This window comes from Elgaria multicarinata, chromosome 1 (assembly GCF_023053635.1).
Source record: "Elgaria multicarinata webbii isolate HBS135686 ecotype San Diego chromosome 1, rElgMul1.1.pri, whole genome shotgun sequence".
Classification (NCBI taxonomy): domain Eukaryota; kingdom Metazoa; phylum Chordata; class Lepidosauria; order Squamata; family Anguidae; genus Elgaria; species Elgaria multicarinata.
In genome coordinates this window covers 50,715,566-50,742,859 of record NC_086171.1, presented here as the reverse complement: position 1 = coordinate 50,742,859, position 27,294 = coordinate 50,715,566, and the positions used below count along the sequence as shown (strand labels likewise).

The window sequence follows — 27,294 nt, the reverse complement described above, 5'->3', positions numbered from 1 at the left end:
GTATTTTTATTAATGTGTGTGTACTTACATGCTATAATAATGGTCTGTTGACTGCAAATAAAGGTTGATTGATTGAGCTTTGACTAGAAGGGAAGTTCATATAATTGTGCATGCTTTTTGACCTAATATTGGGAGGGTGGATAGGTTCATAACCATGAAGGATCTAGATCAGATCTTATACCTTCCCAAACCTTTGGAGAGTTGGATTTTACTTTTTGGACTGATGATTAAAATTTATATACTGCCCTTCATCCACATGGCATTCCACAGCAGTGTACATAGCTTTATAAAAACAAATACGGTATAAGAACAATAACACTACAAAGCAAGTCCATAAAAGCTATTCAACCAAGAGCAAAGAAATCAGTAAAAATAAACATGTAATTGCCTTGGCAAAAAAAATCATTTTGATTTGGTGCCAAAAAGAAAGCAAATAGGGAGTCAATTTGAGTCTTTAAGAATTGGTGTGACATGTATCCATCCAGGTAAACCAGTCTGAATTCTAGCTGCAGGATTTCGCACGTTAGAGCTTCCAAACAGTTTTCAAGTGCAGCCCTATATATAACGTATTAGAGTAATCCAACATCGAGGTTACCTGAGTATGGATCATTATGACAAGACTATCCTATTGCACAGTGTTAAATATGGGGGAATATGTGAGATTGTTTTGACATCAGTTTTGCCCATCTAGTCCAGTACTGTCTATTCTTATGGCAGTCTCTCTTCAAGACCTCTGGCAGAGGTTTTTCTCAGGTCTCCTACACAAAATTCTTTTAGCTTGAGATGCTGGGTATTGAATTTGGGCCACCATTCACGCAAAGCATGCACTCTAGTACTGATCGCTTTTCAATTAGAATGCAGGAGTTGCCATTTAAATATACCACGTTAGCTTGGTTCTGGTGGCCATTAGCCTGCCTCTGCCCATTTTGTAAAGTAAATTCAAAAACCACTGAATGAGTAATATTGCCTCCAAATCTGCTTTTGAGACTGACATGCGGCAGGATTCATTTCTCCTCTCTCTCTAATTCCCAGTTGTTGCCATATATGACTACATGAAGGACAAAGATGATGAGCTGTCATTCATGGAGGGCGCAATCATTTATGTTATAAAGAAGAATGATGACGGCTGGTATGAAGGTGTTTGCAACAGTGTGACTGGCCTGTTTCCTGGCAACTATGTTGAATCAATCATGCACTATGCGGATTAAGTTCTCTCTTCAGGTCAGGTCTTGTGTTCAATCATGCCATAATTATTTACAAAGAGTAACTAAAAGGTTAACACTTGTCTTAATACTCTTTAAAAATGTGCCCACCCTTTCAGGCCATACTGTTTAAATGGTATGATTGAATGTTCATCTGTAAGCATTTGTCTCTGCAGAGTTTGTAAAACGAGCAACTGTTTATTACTGATTATGCTTATTTACTTATGCGTTGTTGATTTTTATGACCAGCCTAAATATTCTGGGGAAGTAGGGTATATAATATTTAATGACTCATGAATCAAATTGTGCCATTACTTTTTTTCAGTGCAGCATGGTAAACTAACAACTGTTAGACTAACATTAAATCTGGATGAAAATTTTGATAGTGCTGGTCATTTACCTTTGTTTAGACTCTTGCTCATCCTCAAAGTATAGTATTTGTTTAAAAGCATGCATACAAACTTATGTATTGAATTATACTTTCTTTTCCAAAAAATCCAAGATGCTTCCAATTTGTTGTAATCTTTTACCTGGAGTACTCTTTCACTAAAAGTCTATTCCAATGAGTCATTTGAGTCTCTGAGGTGTCCATGTGAATCAAAAATGGGTGGTCTTATGATGTGTATGTAATTTGTACCTGAGTTTTTTATGAGTAAATTTGCATTGACTTTTCCATTCATAAATACATAAGTGAACCAAAGGTCTTGTCCATTACTTTTGTTGGCTTGCCTTGCAAAGCAATACTAAAGCATTGGCTTAGCAAAATTCCCGCCACACCCCTTGTCAGCAGGGACACTTTTTATTGCAAGTCCAAAACTCTTAACGTCCTATCAAAGCAAAACCACATTTCTGCAAGCTGCGTAAAATTACAGACTTTGGTTTCATTCACTGTAACAGGAAGTGGTTATTTCTGGAGACTACTAGCCATCACTCTTTGGGTAGTTATTATAAACAGTGATAAAAGGCTCATGGGGGGAGTTTATAGAGTAAAGGAGTCTTGTTTGTGGACAGCAATACTGTTATCTTCTCCGGTCTTATCAGACTGTATTGGTCTGGATATGTACCTGTTCTTACCCCTCTGCATGTGATCAGAGCTGTCCAAGCTGATAGTGCTGATATAGCATAAGAGGGTAATCACATCTTCTGTCCCCTAGCTGCAATTCTAGGGGTCAGTTATGAATCACCCCCTAATTGCTCTAGTAGTGGAGCTATGTTAGGGGTGATTACCTTTACCGGTTTTGGCAACTGGCTAATTAACACCTGGAGCCCTGGCTATGAGGTAGTGCACTCTGGCTACAAAACTTTCTCCACTCTTAACATTCCATAATAGGCAGTGTGTGGGTGAACAATCAACCCCAAGTCGCTGTTCTATTTACCACCTCACTTTATCCTTGTCCACTTAATACTATGAAGGTCTTATGTCCTGCTGAAAGGAATTGCATCATTGAAGGGATTTGCTACTGATTTGTCCACATCACTGTATTTAAGTAGGTTGCTTCAAAAATTAAATAAATCCAGGAATACAGAGTGTGTGGGTCCAAACGTAGGCAAGTACCATCAGAGAGAGGATTATGATGGTCCATACATCCTGTTGAAAGAAGCGAATATCATCTGTTCACATAGGGAAGGACATGGGCCACTGCAGCCTATTTTGCTCTTATTAGAATGCATGCACTTTGGCACCTCCATTTTGAGCACAAGGTCAGGTGACATTTCTGGCTCCAGTTTGTACAAAACTTGTATTACTTAGATAATCTAAGGGAGACGACGATTTAGTAAGGGATTTATTACTATATGTAGTAAAGATTTATTTTGGGCGTAAGTGCTGTCCTAATGGGTATTAAAAATTTAATTGATGAAAAAGCAGGTGTACTGGCTATGTGTGAGCAAGCAGTTATAGTTATTTTCTAGGGTGACATTAAATATTGAAGGATCCCTTGCCTTCTTATCTTACATAAACCTAATTATATTAAATGCTTTTTTTGCCTTTCCTACTTGTTAACATGTTATTTCTGAGCTCAATTAGCAACCCATAAAACCTATCTGTATTCCCTCTATAAATTGGAACATCTCTTAATTTGTATATAACCTGTTTTAATTACGAAACGGATGTACAGTCTTTTATAATAAACCATTCTCCTTTAATTTTCTGGGTACTCTGAAATTCTAACAGGCAATTAGATCATTCAAGGTATTTGTTATAGTCCCAGCACACACCAGGGATTGCAGAAGTGATTTTTCAACACATTGATTGTATTTATTCTTTGTGGCCTTCGGTGTCAATATTGAACAATGTAAACAATACCCACACGAAACAAGAACCCTCCTCATTAAAACCACGGGCACAAGGCATTGCTGCCAGCTTAACAGACTGATCTTGTGTCATCATTTTGTATGGCTTCCTTCAATAAAACATTTTTACTTCATAAACCTAGTTATATTTATTTCAGTGAGGATAACTTTTTTAAAAAAATTGGTAACTGCACTGGAAGCGAGCCAAGATGTTCTGAAACATAGTTTTAGGCACAGTCTGATAAATTAGCTGCCAGAATGAATGAGCGGAAGGAGGCGAATCACTTGTCTCGGGAAAGTACAATTTCTGCCAGCTGAACAAGTGCATCTCTTTCAGGGGACGCCCTGAGCTTGCTGATCTCTCTCATTGCTTCATGGCAGTAGCGCTGGGCGAGGTAGGTTGTCTGCTGTATACCACCACTCTAAGAGAAGAAGACAGAGAACCTTCAAGATAGGTGTTACTGGACCATGCAAGACTTCTTGCCTAGATCTGTCTACTTTCACATTTTGAAACTGAATTGAGGACATCTATCCCAGGTGTTTGTCGTTTTTAGAACAACAGTTTGTCAAGCCACCCTTCTACACATCTAGAATGTAGCATTTTGAAGTACATAAAAGCTAAAACACAATAATTTACAGGAACTGCTTAGGTAAATGTTCCAGGCTACTCTTACAGCAACCAAAGCATGAGGGACCCATAAAGATAGAGCAAAGTACCTGAGCATAATACATCTAAATTATATCAGAACTAGCTTACTGAAAATCAGAATTTCCAGAGGGCCAAATTTAACTTGTCTGAGCACTGGACAGAACATATCTCATGTACACTTTCTGATTTAGCATTCAAGGCCAGGCTCTGTTCTTGCATGCAACCACCCTCTTATTAAAAGATTTAATCTGCTCAAGATAGTGCTCAATAAATATGAAAACAGGAGTTAGTGTAATTTCTGTTCTATCTTTTAGGCCTCTAGGAAAATGCATACACTCTATGGCATACTATACATTTACTAGCATTGTATGCTTGCTTTGCTATACTTCCATTACTTCGAGTGCAGTGTTAAGAGTAAATGCTAGAATACTTATCAAAAACAACCATAGAAGTATGTAGGCATACCCTAAAGCTATGAAGTCCTAAGGTACTGTACTTAATGTCATTATTTAAACAGCACTAGCCACATACAGGAGCTCATGTTTGCTTTATGCTTGTCTCGTCTTACCTTTAATACATACTCCTGAGTACGTTGTACATCTCCTGGCAAACTGAATCGCCTCATTATCATGGCATTAATTTCTGGAAACTGAGTGAGAGGGAGAAAAACATTAACTTCCCCCCCAAAACACTCTCAAAGACTTGGTATCAAATAGCAGAGGAGATGGACTACACTGTCTTTCCGGAGATAGAGCAGTCTGTTCTACCAAAAGCAATACTGGAGGTTCGACTCTCTGCACATTGCTGATTCATGCAGGTAAGTTGATAGTGCCTCAAAAAAAGGACTCCCACATATTGTAAAGGCAGTTTGACTGTTGACTTATATGCAAATCAACAAAGTGGACTATGTATCTAACATGTAGCTTAATAGTTCTTCATTTTACTTTATTCCATCCTGAGGGTACTGGGTGGACTACAGTGTGGTTAAAATAGAGACCATAGAGGTAAAAGGAGCCATCGTGCGGAGTTCCCCCCAGCATGCCTGTCGTTTGCATTACTACCCATGCTGCAGCATGGGTTGGCTTGTCATCCGAACCCAGCACACAGACCTGGGTTCTAGGGTGGGGTACAAAGCCACCCCCGCTGAGCCGCACACCAGGTTTGGATACAGCAACCTATGCTGCAGCAGTGGTAATTATGCAAACGACGGACACACGCATAGTGCACGTACGGGTCGGGGGAAAGCCACAATGGCTTCTTTTCCATCTGTGATCGTCTGAATCTGGACACAATCACTGAAACATTAAATACAACATTGGTCAATGGTTCAGTTGGGGGAAATCTTTTTTTTTACTTCAAATCATTTGAATCTTCAGAATGGCTTAAAACTCTTTACCACAATGGTTCCCTCCCCAGTCTGTCTCTCAGGGCTAGAGTCCGTCTCTCTGGTGCTGAGAGAGACTGTCCTTTCTCCATGAAGAGAGAGGCAGAAGAATTGCTTCATGCCATTCTTTGTATAGGGAAAGGGACCCATATGATGGGGGGGCGTGGCTTTAAGGGAGGGGCCTGCCTCCTGACTTCCAGTTCTGGGGGAGGGGAGTGAACCAGAAGAAAATCTAGCTACTATGGTTGGAATTGTTCCCTATCCCTGTTTTACCAGATGCTGGGCATCAATGAAAGAGAATATCATCCTTATACTTTGTTATAAGTTTCTATTTGTGAGCTGCTGGCAATGGAATTCTGGATTAGATTAACCAGTGGATAATCTAGCAAGGCAATTACGTTAAATCAGTTTTAGTTCCTGGGGCTCTGGAATACTTAAGATGTTCTTTTAAAACGCCCACTATCAACGCATGCTTCTTCTATTCATTAACATTTTTCATGGTTAATGATTAACCAAGCAAGCCTAATCCGCGTGCTGCCTTATGTTAGAGAGTAAAGATAAGAAGGCAGCAGAAAACAACGCCCAACTTTTCAACAAGTATTTTCTGAGCAGGCTTGCTACCTTGGGCAGAATCCTCTTCTAGAAAATTCTGAAATCCCTAAACAACTGGATTCATTTTAAAGCAAGTCTTTAATTTTCAGCATGGGTATTTTAGCAGCAGTGTTTAGAAAACACAGTATCTTTATTCATCCTACCTGCTGACAAGCAAATAAGACAGGACCAGTAGCTATTCCAAGCTTAAGGTCTGCTGATGTAGGTTTCCCTAGCTGCTTAGAACAGGAGGTAAAATCCAGCACGTCATCTATCAACTGTAAAAAACAAAACAAGAACACTCAATTTTACTACGGCTACACTTGAAACCAATTCCCTTTTAACAAAGATCTAGTTAAAGGCTGTATTCTAAAACGTGCATCTGGTTTCCAGTTCATTAGTAAGTAAGCATTTCAGGATGTTTCCTTAGTCAGTACCTGAAACGCTATCCCAATGTTTTTTCCATATTGGTATGCAATCTCATGAACATTTGGATCAGGGCAGCTTAGAATGGAAACCTGAAAAGGGAAACACAAAAGAAATCCCTCATTAGCGTCCACTATTTGTACATGCAGCACATCACTAGTAGACAGCTGAAGGGGGAGGGAGGGAGAGAGAGGGAGGCCCCATTAAGCTGCATTCCCGACCACCCTCATACATCCAGGCACGAGAAAACTAGACCGGTTAAAAGAACACAAGGGCCAACAGAACTGCAGCATTCAATATAGGCAGGTTATGTTAAATATTTATTATGGCCACACAACTCATTACAGAGACAGGGAATGTGAACAAGGAGATGCAACATTACGGAAGCAAATTGGCTCGTAACTTCTAGTGCAGTAGCAGTCAATTCATGGCAAATATATCATAGAATAGCAGAGTTGGAAGGGACCTACAAGGCCATCAGCCTTCCTCAACCTGGTGACTCCCAGATGCTTGGCCTTCAACTCCCATTAGCTCCAGTAAGCATCACCAATGGTCAGGAATTCTGGGAGTTGTAGTCCAAAACATCTGCAGGGAACCAGCTTGGGCAAAGCTAGGATAAATGGGGAATAAAGGATAGTGCCCTTTACATACATCAGAATCAGAACTTGGAGGTAGTGGACGAAAAATTATAGCTCTGGACATTGCAATCGCTGCACCATGTTTTTGTGAAATGTATTCCCCATAAACAGCAGAAATTAATTCATTGAACAGGCCAACAAGGTTTTACAAAACTATGAACAGTGGAAATGACTATCAAATTGGTGATTCAGTTCATATGAACTCAGCCATTTTTTTACACTGAAGTTAGTACACTGTCCTTAATATTTCGTGTGCAGTGATCTGGTCCTGTGATCATGTCTTGCCACATCTTTGGAGACACTTAAAAACAGCACAATGCCCCATGGTGCAGCAAGTCATAATTTCTACAAGTACTACTCAGAAGACTGGTTCACCCTGCTAAATCCTTTCGCCCTCCCAAACGCACAGTCCAAACGAAGTAATTTTATACCAAGTTATTGCACAAGTGAACAAATGCAGGATAGAACACCCGACCAGACAAATTCATTAATGGGTAGTCTCCAACTGTGTCATTCCATTAGTGCAAATGACGTTGTGCTAGTGGAAAATAGGTTCTGAACTACGCGGCAGGAGAAAAAAACAACTAAAGTTTTGTTTGCACAAGAGTGGTTGCGCAAGCAGTTTTATGTAAGTCTTGTGCAAGGCATTGTGTAACTCTGTGCATTACGTAACTGCTTGTACCTGTTGTGCAACATGTTGTGCAACTGCTCACACAACCAGTTGTCCAAACCAATAACCTAGTTTGGGGCCAGTTTATTTGAAGGAACGCCTCCTCCCATATGTACCTGCCCGGACCTTAAGATCATTCACAGGGGTCCTTCTCCGTGAGCCCCTGCCAAAGGAAGTGAGGCAGATGGCTACTAGGAGGAGGGCTTTCTCCGCTGTGGCACCCCAGCTGTGGAATGAACTCCCCAGAGAGGTCCACCTGGCGCCTACACTGTACTCCTTTCGTCGCCAACTGAAGACTTTTTTATTCTCTCAGTATTTTAACACTTAATTTTAACTTAAATTTAAATTTTATTCTTCTAATTCTGTATTTTAATCTTATATCAATTTCTGCTGCGTGGTTTTATTCTGGTTGTGCTTTTTATACTGCATTTTGTATTTGTGTTTTTAGACTGTTGGTTTATTATGGTTTTAATTTTTGTGAACCGCCCAGAGAGCTTCGGCTATTGGGCGGTATAAAAATGTAATAAATAAGCTTAATGGGCAACTGCTTGTGCAACAGAACGATTCAGCAGAGCTCCAGTAGCACTATTTGGGTTTGCGGAACATCACAGTTGGCTTCTGCCCAATATCATTTCAGTCCTGCCATTACTTAGGACAGTGTACAAAACCAATCATTTCATGCCCATAAGTTGCTAATAAATAGGCTGTGTGGAGAAGTGTGGTTCATATCCTTTCACCCAGCCTGTAATTTCATAAGGGTCTTCTGGATCAGAGCAAAGATCCATCAAATCCAGCAACCCACAGTAGCCAAGCAGGGCTTAAAGGAAACAGCTTTTATTTGAGTGTTGCTGTCCAGCAAATGGTATTCAATATTCATACTGCTTCTGAACCTATCCTGCCTGCCCCACAACTCATCTCTTCTAAACCCAACCTTGTGTCCTCCAGAGGTGGTAGGCCTGCAACTTCCATCATTCCCAACCAACATATTCAATGGAAATGGTCACGTTGCCTGGGAATGATAGGAATTACAGTCCAACATCTCTAGGCAAGACCAGATTGGGGAAGGCTGCATTAACCTTCCCTCATAGGGAAAGTGCTTTAACCCCCTGATCCAGCTTCAAGATCCTCTTAGAGACAGAGTGACCAGAACTGCACACCGTGTTCCCAATATGGCCACACTATAATTTCTACAAGAGCATTCCAATACTGGCAGCATTATTTTCAATCCCTTTCTTAGAAATCCCTAGCATGGAATCTGCCTTTTTCAAAACTGCTGCACAAAGCAATGTTTCACTATCAACCACCCAAGATTTCTTTCATGGTTAACCACACCCCAGTTCAGCCCCCATCCGTGCATAGGTAAACTCTGGAATTTTTGCTCCAATGTGCATCTGTTTACACTTACACAAACCTAGAGGTTTGTCAATAGTGATAATCATAGATGGAACTAGGAAACCTTGTGTATCCCAGCATATGAGCCATGGTGGGTTTTGTGGCGTTACACCCCACAAGTCAATTCCAAATGTATGTCTGCGGTTTGTAAGTCTGTGGTTTTTAGAATATTGGCCTGAGTGGGTGGAGTTAGAATGTCTTGGGAGGGGGGAGGAGTGATATATAAGGGAATGACTGAGGGGATTGAGAGTTCTTTTCAGAAATTCTTTTCAGAGAGTTTTTTTTTCAGGAAAGCTTTTCAGGGAGACTTGTTAGATACTCTTAGAGTCTGTAGTGCTCTCTGTATTTATGGTACTTAAGTTCTGGGAAATTTGAGGGTCAGTGTAGTGAGTGGTGTCTTTAGAGTGTGGTGTGCACGTAGTGGAAGTATATTAATCAATACTGATAATAAAGAAAGTTCAAGAGTGATTGTGTGAGAAAAAGGAAAGCGCGAATGTGAGAGTGACAGGATTGTATGGAAGGTTTCAAAAAGGTTTTTAAATGTTGTTATTTGAAACAAAGCTTATGAACTTTTAAAAATAAATTTTGATTGTTGGTTTCAAAACTACCACAAAAATCCCACGTGTCTGTTTGGCGTTTATCATCTTAAGTTTACACATATAACACCCACTCTGACAATCATTCACCTAAGCAGATATAACTCATAGCGCATTATTATATATATTAAAATCCATTCTCCATTTTAACCCCTTTCTCCACATAGTTTGGAGGAAGGTGGGCTTTATCCCTTGCCTCAGGCGTATCAAGCGGTGGTGCTTGGCTTGAGCAGGGAGTAGCCTCGGCCGGGTCTGGTGTTCAGAGCCTGTGTCGCCCCATAAGAAGTGGTGGCAGACGGGAGGTCTGGTGTTCAGAGCCTGAGTCGTGGCAGGTTTCTACTATGATTTAAGCAAATACACAAGGGTACTTGCAAGTAATGTAGAAACCAATCACTCACTGACAACGGAAAAGCCAAATCAGAATTAAAAATACATCTTTACATGCAATACAATTCTGGCAATATATTACTTGAAGGATTCAGTTAGGATTTTTTTCCAAAATAGAGAAGAAGCTCTGAAGCATACATTCTGGCAAGAGCAGCCACCGGCAGCACCCAACATTTTTTTTTCCTTTTTGGCCATCTCCTCAGTGTTGACCAAGGGCACAGAGTCCCCAAGACTCGGAGTTGACCAATGGTATAGAGTCGTCTATGGATCTCCTCCCTCGGCTTTTCTTTACATTGTGACACAGAGATAAGCAAAGGCTGCAAAAGTTACGGGACGGCTTCATTTCTTTTGAGCATAGCGCACATATTTAATGCCGAATCTGGAGAAATGGGAAGAACTAAAGTATGGGTCCTATAAGCATATAGGACAATAGAGAAAAGGCGAGAGCCTCAAAATCCTAAATCTCCCAGCTCCCTCATCATGATATATCAACAAGAAAGATGGAACGTACATACTGCTTTACAGCTGTTTGCTATAAGACTTGCAGTCTTCTTAAATGTTTTCTCGAGGTAATGAGCAAATCTCTCGTTTTCATTTTCTTTGGAACCCAGCTGAAGAAATTCACCTGTATCAGATGGAACAATCGTTAACATTATCGAACAAGTCGCCTAGGCAAGATGTCCCAGTTAATTCTTAGAAAACTTGAAAAAAGCCTTACCACGCACCAGATCCTCAATCACTTGCGTTAACACAGAAATAATGGTTGTGTTTCCAATGCGTGCTAAAACTAGAGAAGCTGCAGAAAGGATGAAATCACCGGCTAGGACTGCCTGGAAAAGAAGGATTTACTTTAAAATAAAAAAGACACTTCTGTATTTTGCAGCATTACATACTGTATCAAAATTGTTTTCTCCCCTCTTGTTAATACAGAAGGGGGGGAAAGATAGCAAATAGAGTCAATGTCCTGTTTATTTTCTTTTTCTGAACATGTACACAAATGTCTATTTATTTATTAATTACATTTATATACCACTCCATAGCTGAAGCTCTCTGGGCAGTTTACAAAAATTAAAAACAATGAACATTAAAAACAGATATACAAAATTTTAAACCATCAAAAGTATATAAAAAAAAACAATATCCATTTAAAACAACTATTCTTGGGTCAGTTAAAAACTCAGCATATGCTGTTAAATGCCTGGGAGCTGCCCAAATACGTTTGCCAGCAGCATAAACAGAAATTGGCTCAACTGCTACACACTGGGAGGTCAAGCGCAGACCTTAATTGTTCATGCCATCAGGTTTAATCATTGTTCCTTTCCCTTAGGAAAGTCCCAAGGACATGACGGAGGCCATGAAAATCCCATCTGGTGAGTTAAGTTAATTTGTGTTACTCTGTAATGCCTTTGATCCACCTACCAGTTGCATACAGATGGGGACATACAGCCCATCTGCCTCAACCGCAACAGGTATGTCCACTGAGGTAATGAGGCCTGTGCCCACAAACCTCCACTTCTGGATTAGGGCAAATGGCAGCCTGCTGGCACACCATTGCTCCATGCGCCTTCCTTTCCCACTTGATCACAGGAAGGCTCAGGGCACAGCAAATCTGCGCTAACTCCAAAGAATTGCCTCCGCTAATTCTCTCCCCACCATACATGTACCCTTTTGAAGTTCCCTTTCTGCTGTGCCATCTTATATTTCACCCCCCTCCACCCGCAAGCTTCATGGAAGAGGAGGGGAGGGCTGCAACACACCAGGATGAATTACTCCTTCCTGTGAAAGCTGGAGCCACCTACCAAGATAAGGAAAGGGGAAGTGAAAAGGTACAAAATGCTTTCCGAATAGACTGGTTAATCTTATCAGTTTCTCTTCAGATAATTTCCAGTTATTCCAGCCTTCAGCTAAACTGGCTCTTAGGCCTAATTTGAAGGTTCTTTTTTCAGGGGAGTGAGGTGGGGGTACTCTCTTGACTTTTCACTCATGTGATCTTGAAATGTGCCATTTCTTCCCTAGTGATTCCCTGAGCAGCAAGATGTTCAGAGACGTACTGAAATAGAGTTTGTTCATTACAGGAATACAGAAAGCAACGCTTCTAGCCTATTCACTGGGTAGAGTAATATCTTGAAATGCAAGAATTCTCATGCAAGTATAAAAGCTTTTCAAATCTCCAGAATGGAGACATGGAATACAACTGGGCACAACTCAGTCAAATTAGCACTCTGAAGTCCCATTGCTTTCAATTGATTTGATTTGATTTGATTTATTACATTTATATACCGCCCCATAGCTGAAACTCTCTGGGCGGTTTACCAAAGTTAAAAACAGTGAACATTAAAAAGTATACAAAATTTAAACCATCAAAAACATAAACAGTATAACATATTTTACACAGAAACTTAAAAACAAGTTCAATGAGAGACTTAAGGATGTGCTTAAGCCTTTCTCATTGAAATCAACTGAAGTTCAACTGGAACTCAAGGGTTTAATGTGCCTTAAAGTGCTCACAGTCTTCTGTGAGATTTAATTTGATTATTTAATTTGATTATCTGATGGTATACGCATATCCAGGATTTTGAAGTGCACAGAACAGTTCTGCACAGTAACTATTCTGTGCAATTCAAAACTATGCACGCAACTAACATAAGGCTGGTTCAACTAAAAAGCATTGCCTCCACTATTTTGCCTGTAAACCACAAGATAAACCCGTCCTGATTGCTTTATCATCCTCACAGACTGTATCATTTCCCCAGATGGTACAGCTTCTCATGTAATCATCCCCCCAAATTCAAAAACCATTCCATAGCCACAGATACTCACCTTCCTTTCTCCCCAGATTTGATTAACTGTCATTTTTCCTCTTCGTGAATTTGCATCATCAATTACATCATCATGAACCAGAGTTGCTGTATGGATCATTTCTGCAACTGCAGCTATAGAGCGTTGACTTGCCTGCACCTCGCTAAAATAGGAGGAGAAGGGAGCAAAGACGGCTGAGGAAGTCAGGCATACTAGGACACACTGATCAGCGCAGGAAATAGGGTTTCGGATCACAATTACATTCTAGATGTTGGTTTGTCCTGCAATCAAACCAACAGCGTCTCCATAGTTAACGCCGTTTTAAACCCACACCTCGCATCAGAGGGCAAGTATCTCGTTGCCGGATGGCCCACAGTAACTGCAGGTGCCTAGCTAGCAATTGTTACTGTTGTGTGCTGCTGGCTCAGTGCAGCAATAACTGCAGGTTAGGAACAAAGGGAAGTGCCTTATATTGACTGAGTTCGCATGATCAAAACAAGCAACCATGGCTTGTTGTGAGTTGCGGTCTGTGCCAAGTGCGATTTGCATAATCAACACCCAGCTGGGCTTATCATGTCACCCGAACTTGGGTAGCATGGCTTGTTGGGAGGGTTAAACAACCCTCAAATAACCCATAGGGTTATACAAATTGCACTCCGCACGGGCTGTGGCTCACAGTAAGTCACTGTGGCTTGTTTTTATGTGAACTGGCTCACTGACTCAGACTCTTGACAGTGGAGGCTGGTGGCTCCTATTTTGATAGAGCTGTTTCAGTCAGAATCAACCAGAACTCTAAAGGAGCTATCCAAGGTGCTGAGCCTATGTTGGGTATATAGTTCAGCACTTAGGACAGCCTCTTTAGAGTTCTGGCTTAAACCCAGAATGGATTCACAGCCCCACGAAATAGGAGACACCAGCCTCTACTGACCCTTGATCCATCTAGCCCAATATGGCTGACACTGACTAACAGCTGCTCTCCAGAGTTCCAGGCAGGATTATTTTCTAGCCCTAAAATGCCCGGGATTGAACCAGGGACCTTCTGTGTGCCAAGCTGGTGTTCTACCACTGAGCTATGATCCTCCCTGCCCCTCCAACGCAGGAACACTTATGATTATCATTTGGAAGCACACCCGTATCAAGAGGCATGAGCTCAATAATCTGGGTGGAACTATAATGTTGCCCTGGATCAGCTGCTTCCAATTAAGTATAAGTGGCAGCATGTACAATGATCAGTGACAGCCAACCCTTCCTGATGCAACCACACTTCTAAAACACATTCCTTCCCACCCCACCACAGTTCTGGATGCTTTCAATTAAGCACAAAAGCAACTTATCCTGGCTGACAGCTTAGTGCTGTTATCGCGAGCAAGTGAGCTTTTCTTGAGCCAAGGAAAATAGATCTCTACTTTCAAGAACTTCAGAAATGAAGGTTAAGTATTTACCCAGAACTGTTATGATGAAAATTGCACGCTCTGGCCATTAGTACCACAATCATTGGTCGGAAGGCCTTTCCTTTGCCATCAAAGTAATATTCACACATTTCTTTAAGTTCTGCAGTAGATACCCATAATTCCTGTAAACAAACAAACAAGGAGTTCTAAAGGTGGACATTGAGTCTAGTAATATAAATAGATAAAATGTTAAGTCTCCTTTGAAGAAAGATCCAATAGAGTGCCTCACCTTTTTAATATCTTCATACAAATTTTTCAAGTCTTTCCTTCCAAGTTTAAAAGGATCTTTATGTTTTTCATCACTAACAACTTTACCACAGCTGTGCGTTTGGACCGTTGTGTGGTGAAACCTGGCAAGAGTATTAGTTGAAAGATTTTAGACAGCTAAAATGGGGAGGGCTGCTTCGTTTTATAGAGGATACAAAATACAGAGACAGTCTTATCATGCCCAAAATGGTTGTTAAATTTTTGCTATTCTAAATAACTGGACTCATAACGAAGAGAACTCATAATCCCTTATCATAAGGATCAAAAACATCATTCAACTCAGCATATTAAAACTGAGAAAATAGCTTTTCTAAAACCATACATCTATTTGTCTTGTTTTTGACCTTGTATTTGAAGTAGAGGTCAACCTACTTAAAGATATTCAAAATCCATATTTAGGCAATAACTCAATTATGACCAATAAAAAATCCACTTACGTGTTCATAACTACAGCCCTGCTAGATCAGACCAAGGTCCATCGTGTCCAGCAATTGGTTCATACAGTCGTCAACCAGCTGCCACAGGAAACCCACAAGCAGGATATGAGCACAGCACCCTCCCACTCATCTTCCTCAACATACTGCTGCTGATACTGGAGGTAGCATATTGACATCAGGACTAGTAGGCCAATGCCTACTGGATGATACCTTCCATGTGTTTACTGACAGTCTCAAAGAACACTAAATGGCTTGTGAGACAGGACTTGCCTTTGTTGATTCTTCTTTAGCTGGGCTTGCCCTTCTACATGCGTACTAATTTTATCTTTAATAATGCTTTCAGCCAATTTAGCTGATCTATAATTTCCCAGATCCCCTTTCAAAAATTGACATTATATTGGCCATTCGTCAGTCCTGTGGTACACAGGCTGATCTTAGGGAAATGTTACATATTTTTGTTACAAGAGCAGAATTTTCACATCTGAGTTCTTTAAGAACTACAGGATGGATATCATCTGGGCTGATGATTTATTAGCTTTCAATTTGTCAATAATGTTAAGAACTTCATCTTTGGTGTGACTATTTGCCTCGTTGCTTTAGGCTCCCTTCCTGAAAACATGAGTTCAGGCACAGGTAACTGTCCTACCTCTTCTGCAGTGAAGACAGATGAAAATAATTCATTTAGCATCTCTGCAATCTCCTTACCCTCCTTTATCCACCTTTAACTCTGTTGTCATCCAACTGTCCAGCTGCCTCCCTAGCTGATTTCCTGTTTCAGATATATTTAAGATATTCTTTATTGTTGGCCTTGATGTCTAGAACTCTTCATCAGGCTGTATGGTACAAAAAGCAGGGGGATGGGGGTAGAAATACTAAAGTCCCAACAGTTGGTCAGATGTTGCGGCCACAATTTCTGCAATTTTAGACCCAGTCTCAAAATGGAGATTTGCAGACTGAATGAATTATCATTGGTAGGCTAGCTAAATATAACAAAAGCAGATCTGAGTTACAGTCTAAAACTGAAAATATCATGGCCACAACATTTGGCCACATCTATGGACTTTACTCCATTTCCTGCTTTTTTTATTACCTCCAAGCCTGATGAACAGTTCTAGAGAACTGAAAAGCTTTCACGCTTTTGTGGAATTTTGGTTGGTCCTAATAAAGATATTACCCAACTCGAATTTGCTATCCCCCACTGGATTTTGGCTTCCTCCCCACCAAAAAACAACAACAAAAAGGAGGACAGCATCCAAGCCAGGTGAGAAAAAAGGAGAAATGGGTTCTCAGGATTCAAATAATTTATTTTCACAAAGCCTGACGCATTTTGGTTTGTATCTTTTTCAAAAGTCTTCCTCAGGGGGCTGTAACAAATACATTAGGATAACACATAATATTAAAATATGTTTTTGTTATTAAGTTAATTAGGTAAATTGCCACTAGGGGCTACGCCCATATGTAAGTTTTAAAACTTTTAACACTGCACAGTGCCCCTAGGGCCTATACACATGTGGAATTAATAAAATCATATAAAACCGGTTTCCAACAAAAGTATAACATACTTCCTTACATGTTAGAAGATAGTGTCTGCAGAATTTCCCCACCAGCATTGGCTATCTTTGTTTTTTATACACTTAATAAAGCAGGTGCATCTGTTTCTTTTTCCAGTTTTAATACTGGACAGGATGGAGGTCCAAAACCCAGTCTATACATCAATTTGGTATTGTTCCTCCTGGTTTCTCTGACTATAGAATGACATTATCACACACTCCTATCTATTATTACCACCAGCTTCCATAAGTAAAATGGTCACGGCTGGACGCTAATAAGCAATCAGAACCAGGGGAGAGGAGAGAAGTACAAGAGGAAAATAGCTTATGTGGTTTTATTTTGAGGTGATAGTTTCTTCTGTTACTGTACCATCGTTGTACCATCTTTTTATTATTGAACCAATGATGTACCAAGCAAGGATGGTGGCCCCTATCAACTGTGGTTGGAGGTATCTATTTACATGACATTGTCATTTTAGATGTTTTAATATTGGAATATATTTAATATATTTTTAACTTTGTATATTTCTATTTATAGGTTTTAGATGTATATGTTTTAAATTTTGTAATGCCGCCTTGAGGCCCAGCATTGGACAAAAGGCGGGAAATATTATTATTATTATTAATAATAATATAATCAGACAACTGGGAATGGCAAGTCCGGAAACTTCAACTAGTTCAAAATATGGCAGCCATGCTGGTCACCGGTACACCTACAGGTGACCACGTTACACCAGTTTTAAAATCTCTTCACTGGCTGCCAATTAGTTTCTGAGCAAAGTATAAAGTGTTGGTTATCACCTTTAAAGCCCTACATGGTTTGGGTCCAGGCTACCTACGGGATCGCCTTCTCCCGTACAATCCACCCAGCACACTCAGGTCCTCTGGGAAAAATCTACTTCAGCTAGTAAAAACTAGATTAACAACTGTTACCCAGAAGATCTTCTCTTCTGCTGCTCCCAGACTGTGGAATAGCCTGTCGGAGGAGACTCGTCAACTTAACAGTCTACTAGCATTCAAGAAAGCTATAAAGAGCAGTGCAACGGTGGAATCAGCTACCTAGGGAGGTTGTGGGCTCTCCCACACTAGAGGCCTTCAAGAGGCAGCTGGACAAGCATCTGTCAGGGATGCTTTAGGGTGGATTCCTGCATTGAGCAGGGGGTTGGACTCGATGGCCTTGTAGGCCCCTTCCAACTCTGCTATTCTATGATTCTATGATTGATCTCTCCCGGCAGGCCTATCCAGTGGAATTTTAAGATATTTTAAAAATGTTTTTAGAATTTTTTAAGGATGTTTTCAACAATGTATCTTATGTTTTAATTGAGTATTATGTATTTTATTGTTTATTGTTGTTCCCCGCCTCGATCAAAATGGAGAGGCAGGTTAGAAATATTATTATTATTATTATTATTATTAAGAGTGGGCAACTTGTGGCCCTCCTGATGTTTTGGCCTACAACTTCCGCCAACCCTAAACAAAATACCCTATGGTGATAGATCACAGAAGTTGCAGGGCTATAAGTTGCCTACCTCTGCACTAGTCTCTGTGTATCACAGCTTTTCCTTGCACTTGCTCCCCTCTCTCTTGGCATTTCTTTCCCCTTCGTTCCAGAACAACTTTGAATGTAAGAACTGAGTGCCAAACTTGCATGTCATCTGCTGTTCCAAGAATATTTTTTCCTCTCTTTTTTGTAAAGTCTAATACAAAAAATACATGATGTGACATGATACTGCACATTTCTTCACTTTGCCCATAATATGATGTGAGGAAAAGGGATATGGAAAAGGATGTCATCACATCTCACACTTTATAGCAATACCCAACTAAAGCAGAGGACTAAAGAGAACGTGGGGCGTGACTGCTCCATAGCCTCTAGTTTGGCCCTCAATAAAGGCAGGTTGATGGGATTTGTAGCTAAGGAGATAGGTACGTAGGTGCATTAAAGTTTTTGTTTTTAGCACAGCAACAACTAGGCCATATCATGCCACGCACTAGCGTTGTTGCAAATGTAGAAGAATTCTTGTGTCAATGACTTGTTCCTAATAATGCAAATAGTTTTAAAAAGATAAAACAGCTAGTAAAGTGCAGGAACTGGAATAAGAACATAAGGACATAAGAAGTGTCATGCTGGATCAGCATAAAGCTTGTAGAACTGGAATAAAGCTTTGAGATAACATCAGCACCCAAAATTGAGAACAAGGGCTCATCTACACCAAGCAGGATATTCCACTATGAAAGTGGTATATAAAAGGCAGGCGCCACACTATTGCTTTGTAGCGGTATTGAAGTGCACTGGCAACTGTTGGGGCCCATTGACATATTCCCGGCTGTGGAATGAGCTCCCCAGAGAGGTCCGCCTGGCGCCTACACTGTACTCCTTTCGTCGCCAGCTGAAGACCTTTTTATTCTCTCAGTATTTTAACACTTAATTTTAACTTAAATTTAAATTTTATTGTTCTAACTTTGTATTTTAATCTTATATCAATTTTGCTGCGTGGTTTTATCCTGGTTGTGCTTTTTATACTGTGTTTTTTGTATTTGTGCTTTTAACCTGTTGGTTGTTTTATTGTGGTTTTAATTTTTGTGAACCGCCCAGAGAGCTTCGGCTATTGGGCGGTATAACAATGTAATAAATAAATAAATAAACAAATAAACCCTATACCACTTTCATAGTGCAATATCCTGCTTGGTGTAGATGTGTCAAGGGTCCCAATAGTTGTCAGTGCACTTCAGTACCACTATAAAGCAGTAGTGTAGATCCTGCAGTGCACTTCAATACCGCTATAAAGCATCAGTGTGGCTCCTGCCTTTTATAAACCGATTTCATAGTGGAATATCCTGCTTGGTGTAGATGAGCCCTAAGTTAGGAGCAGGGAACTGGGTATGCAGAAAGTCCTGGTGTACTCTTAAGAACTGTGGACACTCCATCAAGATATACTTAACTATGAGGGGAACTCTACAAGGCATACACATGGATTGGTCCTCCCACATCAAGAGATACTTATGGGGACGACGACTCCATGAGGATGATCAGGGGTCTGGAAACAAAGCCCTATGAAGAGAGACTGAAAGAACTGGGCATGTTTAGTCTGGAGAAGAGAAGATTGAGGGGAGACATGACAGCACTCTTCAAATACTTGAAAGGTTGTCACACAGAGGAGGGCCAGGGTCTCTTCTCGATCCTCAAGAGGCAGCTGGACAACCATCTGTCAGGTATGCTTTAGGATGGATTCCTGCATTGAGCAGGGGGTTGGGCTCAATGGCCTTGTAGGCCCCTTCCAGCTCTACTTTTCTATGATTCTATGCCCAAGCCTTAATCGAGCCAAGACAACTTTCTTCGTTTTGCAATCACTTGACCACAATCAAAGTACCAGTTTCACAATCAAAGTACCAGTTTCAACTTAAGACATTTATCATTGGTCTGGCCTTCCCACAGCTCTTGCCACTGGCCCTTCCACTTAGACTTAAAAATGGCGGTAAAGTCACTTGATGGAACTTTGGCAAATTTGCAGGCAAGGTGGATTGCTATCCTGGCAGTCTTATGCAGCAGATTATCTCAGTGGGATGTGGCTCAAATATGATTACTGCCAGCCCAGAGATTTTAAGCTAAGTAGAAGTTAAGAGTAAAACCAAATTAATTTGAAACAGAAGACAAATTGTATGACATAAGGGAAAAATAGGCAGCTCTAAAGCAGACTATCTAATATATCAATTTATATTCATATAGGATACAACAGCACCCACATTAGGTAAACTTCTAAACATGTTCAGATGAAGTTTGAAACACACTTTTTAAAAAACCTGATCAACACAAGATCTTCAACTTACCGCAAAAATATACTATGCATTTTTGGAAAGAATAAAGATGAACTTCCCCTTAGAAAACCAGATGTCTGTAAGCAGAAGGAAGAAAAGAAACAGAAGTGAGCATTCCATTCAAAATCACAGTCCACAAAACTATTTGATGCAGTCTTGCAAATAAGGCTACAAACATTATCAACCTGTTTGCCAATGCCCCACTTGCGGTTCATCAACAGCCTAAAACAGAAGAAGAACCAACCAACCCTTTTCCCATTTACAAAAAGTTTCTCTGCCGGGTCATCAGGAGGCAACTGTCATTTGTTATAGGCGATTAACTATTTTAAAAGAACAGCATAGTTGAAAACACAGAGAAAAGGATTTTTATTTCATTCTCAAAAGTCACTTTCTACTCCCCATGAATTCTTGCCTTATTTCCTCCTGTGAGGCAAGTCTTATAAAACATTACTGCAAGGGTAGTTTTGCAATTCCTTCCTCACCCTTTTGGAGACTGTACCTCTTTTTATGATGCAAGGCAATCTCTTTTATTAGACTAAGCCGAAGGATGTTATGCAAGCTCAGGGTATCAAGAAATCATCTTCAAGAAATATACATCTATATATGTGTGTTCATAGCACAAAGAACTTCTTCAGGTTCCTTCCCCATCTGAGCTACAATACAGGGTCACCTGAGACACGGCCTTTTCCACAATGGCACCCAGGTTCTGGAACTCCATTTTAGGGAAGCTTGTTCTACCCCTTTGCTGGTAGCCTTCCAGGAACAAATGGTGTTATTACTGAAGGCATTTATATCTTTAATTTATATCCCACTTTTCCGCCAAAAATAGCACTCAAGACAGCTAACAATGAAGTAAGGTTAAAAACAAAATTTTAATTAAAACATAACACAGAAGTTACACAACTACACAGGAATTGAATAGCATCCAACCGATTAAAACCAACTTCAGCAACACACCAATTAAAAACACTTGAATTAAAAACGCCTTTGCCTGCTGGTGGCCATCCTACACTCCATTGGCAGCAAGTTCCAGAACCTGGGAACAGACATTGAAAAGACCTCTCAAGTCCCCACCAAACGTGCCTCTAATGGTGGCAGCTTTGAGAGAAGGACTTAGAGCATGAGAGAAGTGCAATGCTGGATCAGACCAAGCACTCTGTTCACACAGTGGCCAACCAGCCATTGGCCAGGGACCAACAAAGCAGGACATGGTGCAACAGCACCCTCCCATCCATGTTCCCCAGCAACTGGTGCACACAGGCTTACTACCTCAAATACTGGAGATAGCACACAACCATCAGGGCTAGTAGCCATTGATACCTTCTAAAGCCATCCAAATTAGTGGCCATTACTACATCTTGTGGTAGTGAGTTCCATAATTTAACTATGCGCTCTGTGAAGTTTTTTTCCTTTTATTTGTCTTGGATCTCTCACCAATCAGCTTCACGGGATGATCCTGGGTTCTAGTATTATGGGAGAGGGAGAAAATTGTCTCCCTATCCACATTCTCCACACCATGCATAATTTTGTACACCTCTATCATGTCTCCACTTAGCCTTCTTTTTCCAAGCTAAACAATTCCAGTTGATGTAACCTTCGTTCATAGGGGAGATGCTCCAGCCCCTTAATCATTTTAGTTGCCCTTTTCTGCCCTTTTTACAGCTCTATAATATCCTTTTTAGGTGTGGTGACCAGAATTGTACACAGTATTCTAAGTGTGGTCGCACCATAGATTTGTATAAAAGCAGTATGATACTGGCAGTTTTATTCTCAATTCCATTTTTTATAATGCCTAACATGGAGTTTGTCTTATTTACAGCAGAAGAAGGTTGGAGGGAAGAGCACCAAAAATGTAAGCAAAAAGAGGGAGAGACTAGCTGTGGTGCTGGTGAAAGGATTCTTTATTTTTTCTTGTTTAAAAAAACTTTTTTTGTTTATAAGAATTTGTGTGTGTGTGTGTGTGTGTGTGTAAAAAAGGCCCAACGTTTCGGATGTAGGGAATCCTTCTTCAGGGGCTGTATTCAACAGAAAATATATACATGTATTAGTGTTTACTTACAGATTACTAAACATGCATATCCAAATACATCTGGGACAATACCATAACATAAAAGTTGTTAAAACATTGTGAAAAATCATGGGTTAATCACATAAGGATCCAAAAGAACCAACTAATGCCTTCAACAAACTTGTACTGGAGCAAACCTTTGCTTTTCACCCTCTTGATAAATCTTGTTAAACAAACTCAATTTTCTTTAGAGAACACTTTGTTTTGAATATTTTCAGTATTATTTATGAGACAAAGGAGGCTTATTGCACTGGCAAATACCTTTTGACTTATTTGTCTTTTTGTTTGTTCTAGTTATCCCCATATGTTAAACTAAAAAAATGAAAAATACCTTACAGACCTCCTTAGAAACCCCCCCTTAAAACAGGTCCTTTAGCAAACTTACAAGTATCTTTTACTTTTTGGACTTGCATAAAATTTCCCCTGTATCATTGGCACAGACAGGCATCATTTTAACATAGTAATCTGTTTCATAAATAGTCCTGTGCTCCTTCAAAAGTCTAATTGTAGAGTCTTTTTGGACAATCTATGTATCTTGTATTCCTGGTATGGACTGACCTGTTTTGAGGTATTAGCTGGTAAACAACAACTCTACAATTAGACTATATTGGATCTTTCTTGTTTTCTAAACAAGAAAAATAAAGAATCCTTTCACCAGCACCAGAACTGGTCTCTCCCTCTTTTTGCTTACCTTCTTTACAGCAGCCGCACACTGGGTGGACATTTTCATCGAGCTGTCCACCACAATCCCAAGATCTCCTTCTTGTTTGCTCACCACTAGCCCAGATCCCATTAGGTTATACTTGAAGTTGCATCACCTTACACTTGCTTACATTGAACCACATCTGCCATTTGGACGCCCACTCTCCCAGCTTGGAGAGATCCCTTTGGAGCTCTTCACAATCTTTTTGTGTTTTAACAACCTTAAATAATTTGGTGTCAGCGGCAAACTTGGCCACTTCACTTCTCTGGAGATCTTAAAAACGAGGCAGGTTTGTATGGGACAAGATGGTCCTTCAGATATCTTAGATCTAAGTTGTACAGGGCTTTGTAGGTCAGAACCAGCACTTTCAACTGTCTAGAAACAGCTTGGTAGTCAGTTAAGCTGTTGAAACAAAGAAGTCACTAGCACATCGAATTAGCACATTGATAATTTCTCACTTTGGTTCTGAGCCTCAGGTAGATGGATAACAGCCACTGAACACAAAACCTGCTAGTAAGCATACCAAACTAATCTCACATTCATGCTAGGGAAAGGATTAGTGGGAAAGAGAAGAAACACAGAGAGTTGCCTTATATCGAGTCAGGCCACTGGTTCATCTAGCCCAGTATTGCTGACACTGACTAACAGCGGCTCTCCTGGATTCTTTCCTAGCCCTACCTGGTAATGTCAGGAATTGAACCAGGGACCTTCTGCATGCAAAACATGAGCTACAGCCCTGGGTATGTCTGTCATTAACCCCCATGCAACTTACCATTTGTACTTTCGACTGTGCACCTACGGCATATAGAAAATTACGCATCAGGAGGCATTAGTTCAAAATCTGACTCTTGCCAGAGAAAGTAATTCCTACAAAGGCACCTCCACTCCCTTGTCTGGTAATCACTGGGGACTGTACTTCTTAACCCCCACCCCAGTCCTTTCACCTCTCCTCAAGCATTGCCTTGGCGCTTTATTTCTGACTTGTATTAAGCCAGAATTCCCTGTTACATCCAAATAGAGGAACTCTGGCTTAAGGTGAAATTAATAAGAAAGTTCCAACATTAAGCCAAAGATCTTTACTTTCAATATATCAGGGAACTCTGGTGTAATAATACAAACCAGATCAAAGCACAGAAGCAGCATGTGAGGGGAAGAACAAGGATTCTCCTGAAGGTTTGATTCCAGTAATTAGTCATCGAAACTGGGCCAATGAGTTAATGCAATGCTGCAGTTTCTTCTGAGGTCCAAACAAATTCAATCAGTGAGTAATGAAATGTTTACGTCCACCTCTCGTGAACCATAAAATATCAGTCATAACCTACTATCAATATTCTGGAGGGCATAATAAAACAGGTTGCTCAACGTACAGCAAATTATAGGATACCCATTTCTTTACCCTGTTCCCATAAAATCACTCACACAACCCTGTGCCAAAGGCTTCTGTTCCAATCGGTATCTGAAAGAAACGCCCGACATTACATAGGACAACTGGGCCACCCACCAATAACATCTCAATCTTATCAGGATTGAGCTCCAGCCCATAACTAGATTGGAGACTTCACTGCTACATTGGCATTTGCAAAAGAAAAGAAAAAGAGAGAGATTAACTGAGAGCCATCAGCATACTGACGACATGACCAAACTCTACATTATCATAGAATATCACCGAGTAATTTTATGTCAGCATTAATGAACATGGAAGTTTTCATTCCTACAAGGCAGAGCAGCAGTTTTCTTCCAGCCCACCTTCTCCAATCCACCCAACGAGGAAAAGAGATAGCCTAGCTACAGTTATCCACGCTCTGATAACCTCTCGTTTGGATTACTGCAATGCGTTGTATGTGGGGCTGCCTTTGAATACGGTCCGGAAACTTCAACTGGTACAAAACAGGGCAGCACGTTTACTAACAGGGACTGGCCGACGAGACCACATTACACCAGTCCTTCTCCAGCTTCATTGGCTGCCAGTCCAGGTCCGGGCCCGATTCAAAGTGTTGGTATTAACATTTAAAGCCCTAAACGGCTTGGGGCCAGGTTATCTGAAGGAACGCCTCCTCCCATATGTACCTGCCCGGACCCTAAAGTCATCCTCAGGGGTCCTTCTCCGCGAGCCCCTGCCAAAGGAAGTGAGGCAGGTGGCTAACAGGAGGAGGGCCTTCTCTGCTGTGGCACCCCGGCTGTGGAATGAGCTCCCTAAGGAGGTTCGCTTGGCACCTACATTATATGCTTTTAGACGCCAGGTGAAGACCTTTTTATTCTCCCAGTATTTTAACAGTCTATAAATAAATTTTAACTTGGTGTTTTAAATTTGTAATTTTGCATTGCTGCTGTTTTTATCTGGTTGAGCTTTTATATTGTATTTTGTACTATGGTTTTATACTGTTGTTTTATACTTCGAATGTTTTTAATTTTTGTGAACTGCCCAGAGAGCTCCGGCTATTGGGCGGTATAGAAATGTAATAAATAAATAAAATAAAATAAATAAAAGAGCTACCGCAAAACAATGCCCTCGATTCCCAACCCAGAATGCTTTTGCCCAGCTTCCACTGTTGCACTACTTGCGTCCATTCCTAGTATAGTCATGCATGCATTTGTAGCATCTGACATGGCCCAACTATAACACACCATATGTGGAGCTAACCTTGAAAACTACTCTGAAACTTCAATTAGTACAGAGTGCTGCTGCTAACAGTTTGACCGCAGCAAAGTACCGGGATTGTGTGCCACCTTTTCTGTCTGAGCTGCACTAGCTGCCAGTTTGTTTCCAAGAGCAATTCATAGCGCTGCTTACTACCTTGAAAGCCCTAAATAGGCTGGGACCAGACTACCTGAAAAATCATCTCCTCCCATGTGAATCTACCCATCCTTTATGATCAACTGTTCTACCCCTTTTACGTGTGCCATTGCCTTCTGAGACACAGATGCTGGCAATGCACTAGAGGGCTTCCTCTGTGGTGGTACCAGGTGTATGAGACTCCTGGCTTCCAAAGGTTAAGATATCTTCCTTTCCATTTGTGTTTCACACGGGCACTGCCAGACTCTCAGGGCGCAATCCTATGCATGTTTAAACTGACAAAAAGTCTTACATCTCCCATGCAATATTCTTTAGCCTTTCAGCACAGAGGGTATAATCCAAATGAGTTCTATTTAGATTCATTGGAATGAATAAGATTCAAGTTACTGCGGTGCCAGTGTGGTGTAGTGGCGAAAGTGTCAGGCTGGGAGTCGGGAGATCCGAGTTCTAGTCCTCACTTGGTCATGGGAACCCACTGGGTGACTTGGGGCCAGTCATAGACTCAGCTCAACCCACCTCACTGGGTTGTTGTGAGGACAAAGTGGAGAAGAGGATTATGTATGCCGCCTTGGGTTCCTTAGAGAGAAAAAGGTGGGATATAAATGCAATAATAATAACTTAAGTCCCATTCATTTCAATGGGTCTCCTCTTAGTAGGATTTAACCCAGAAGCTGCAAACCGATAATTCGGTTTACCTTTTCCCCAGTTTTAATCCCGTCGCTAGTTTTGGAGCGAGGAGGCCTCCGAAACGCGCACGTTTCTCCATGCCCTTCCCCGTCCTCCTTCTCTACCCGTCTTTCCCGTTTCACCCCCAAACGCTTCCTCATAGGGCGGCTTCGGATTCCCGCTCCGGGCGCCAGCAAATGCCCGCCAGTGCAGCTGCTGCGCCCATTCATTCCGCCGTGACCTCCATTCGCCCGGGCGGGCGGGTTCACTTACCGCCGCCTTCCACACGGGCGCTGCCAGACTCTCAGCCGGCGGCCTCCCGCTGGCGCCGCTACTAGCCGAACTCAAGCTCCGCAAAGGGCCGGAAAGCCCAGCCGACCGGGAGGAAGCGAAGCACGAGCAGCAGCAGCGATGCCACCACCACAGGGCCATGGCGGCGTCCTCTGAGCCAGGCCGGACGCTGCCGCGGCTCGCCTCGACTCTGGGAGCTGTTATGACGACCCGGACGCGGAAACA

At 41.2% G+C, this 27,294-nt stretch overlaps 2 protein-coding genes across 11 annotated transcripts in view; one reads left to right on the top strand and one right to left on the bottom strand.

Moving 5' to 3' along the window:
• Nucleotides 1-3,664, top strand: part of ABI1 (abl interactor 1) — a 140,569-nt gene extending 136,905 nt beyond the window's left edge. For all 10 annotated transcript variants that reach the window (XM_063127918.1, XM_063127911.1, XM_063127912.1 and 7 more), the window contains one exon: nt 1,033-3,664. In XM_063127918.1, the coding sequence (XP_062983988.1) occupies nt 1,033-1,208 (176 nt within the window). In that variant the 3' untranslated portion in view covers nt 1,209-3,664. The remainder of the gene's footprint in view (nt 1-1,032) is intronic.
• On the bottom strand, nt 3,322-27,210 carry PDSS1 (decaprenyl diphosphate synthase subunit 1). The gene is made up of 11 exons (XM_063127976.1): nt 27,052-27,210; nt 20,560-20,624; nt 14,707-14,827; nt 14,469-14,599; nt 13,048-13,189; nt 10,946-11,057; nt 10,743-10,852; nt 6,556-6,636; nt 6,283-6,396; nt 4,712-4,792; nt 3,322-3,916 (listed from the first exon to the last, which is right to left on the bottom strand). Exons 1-11 carry the CDS (start codon nt 27,208-27,210, stop codon nt 3,776-3,778), a joined length of 1,257 nt encoding a protein of 418 aa, XP_062984046.1. The 3' UTR covers nt 3,322-3,775.
• Between the last annotated feature and the right edge of the window lie 84 nt (nt 27,211-27,294).

Coding starts and splice junctions, on each gene's coding strand:
- PDSS1 (XM_063127976.1), bottom strand. CDS start 27,210: ATGGCCCTGTGGTGGTGGCATCGCTGCTGCTGCTCGTGCTTCGCTTCC. Junction 6,637..10,742: donor TAGCAAACAGCTGTAAAGCA/GTATGTACGTTC, acceptor TTCCCTTTTCAG/GTTTCCATTCTAAGCTGCCC. Junction 4,793..6,282: donor TCTTATTTGCTTGTCAGCAG/GTAGGATGAATA, acceptor CCTCTCACTCAG/TTTCCAGAAATTAATGCCAT.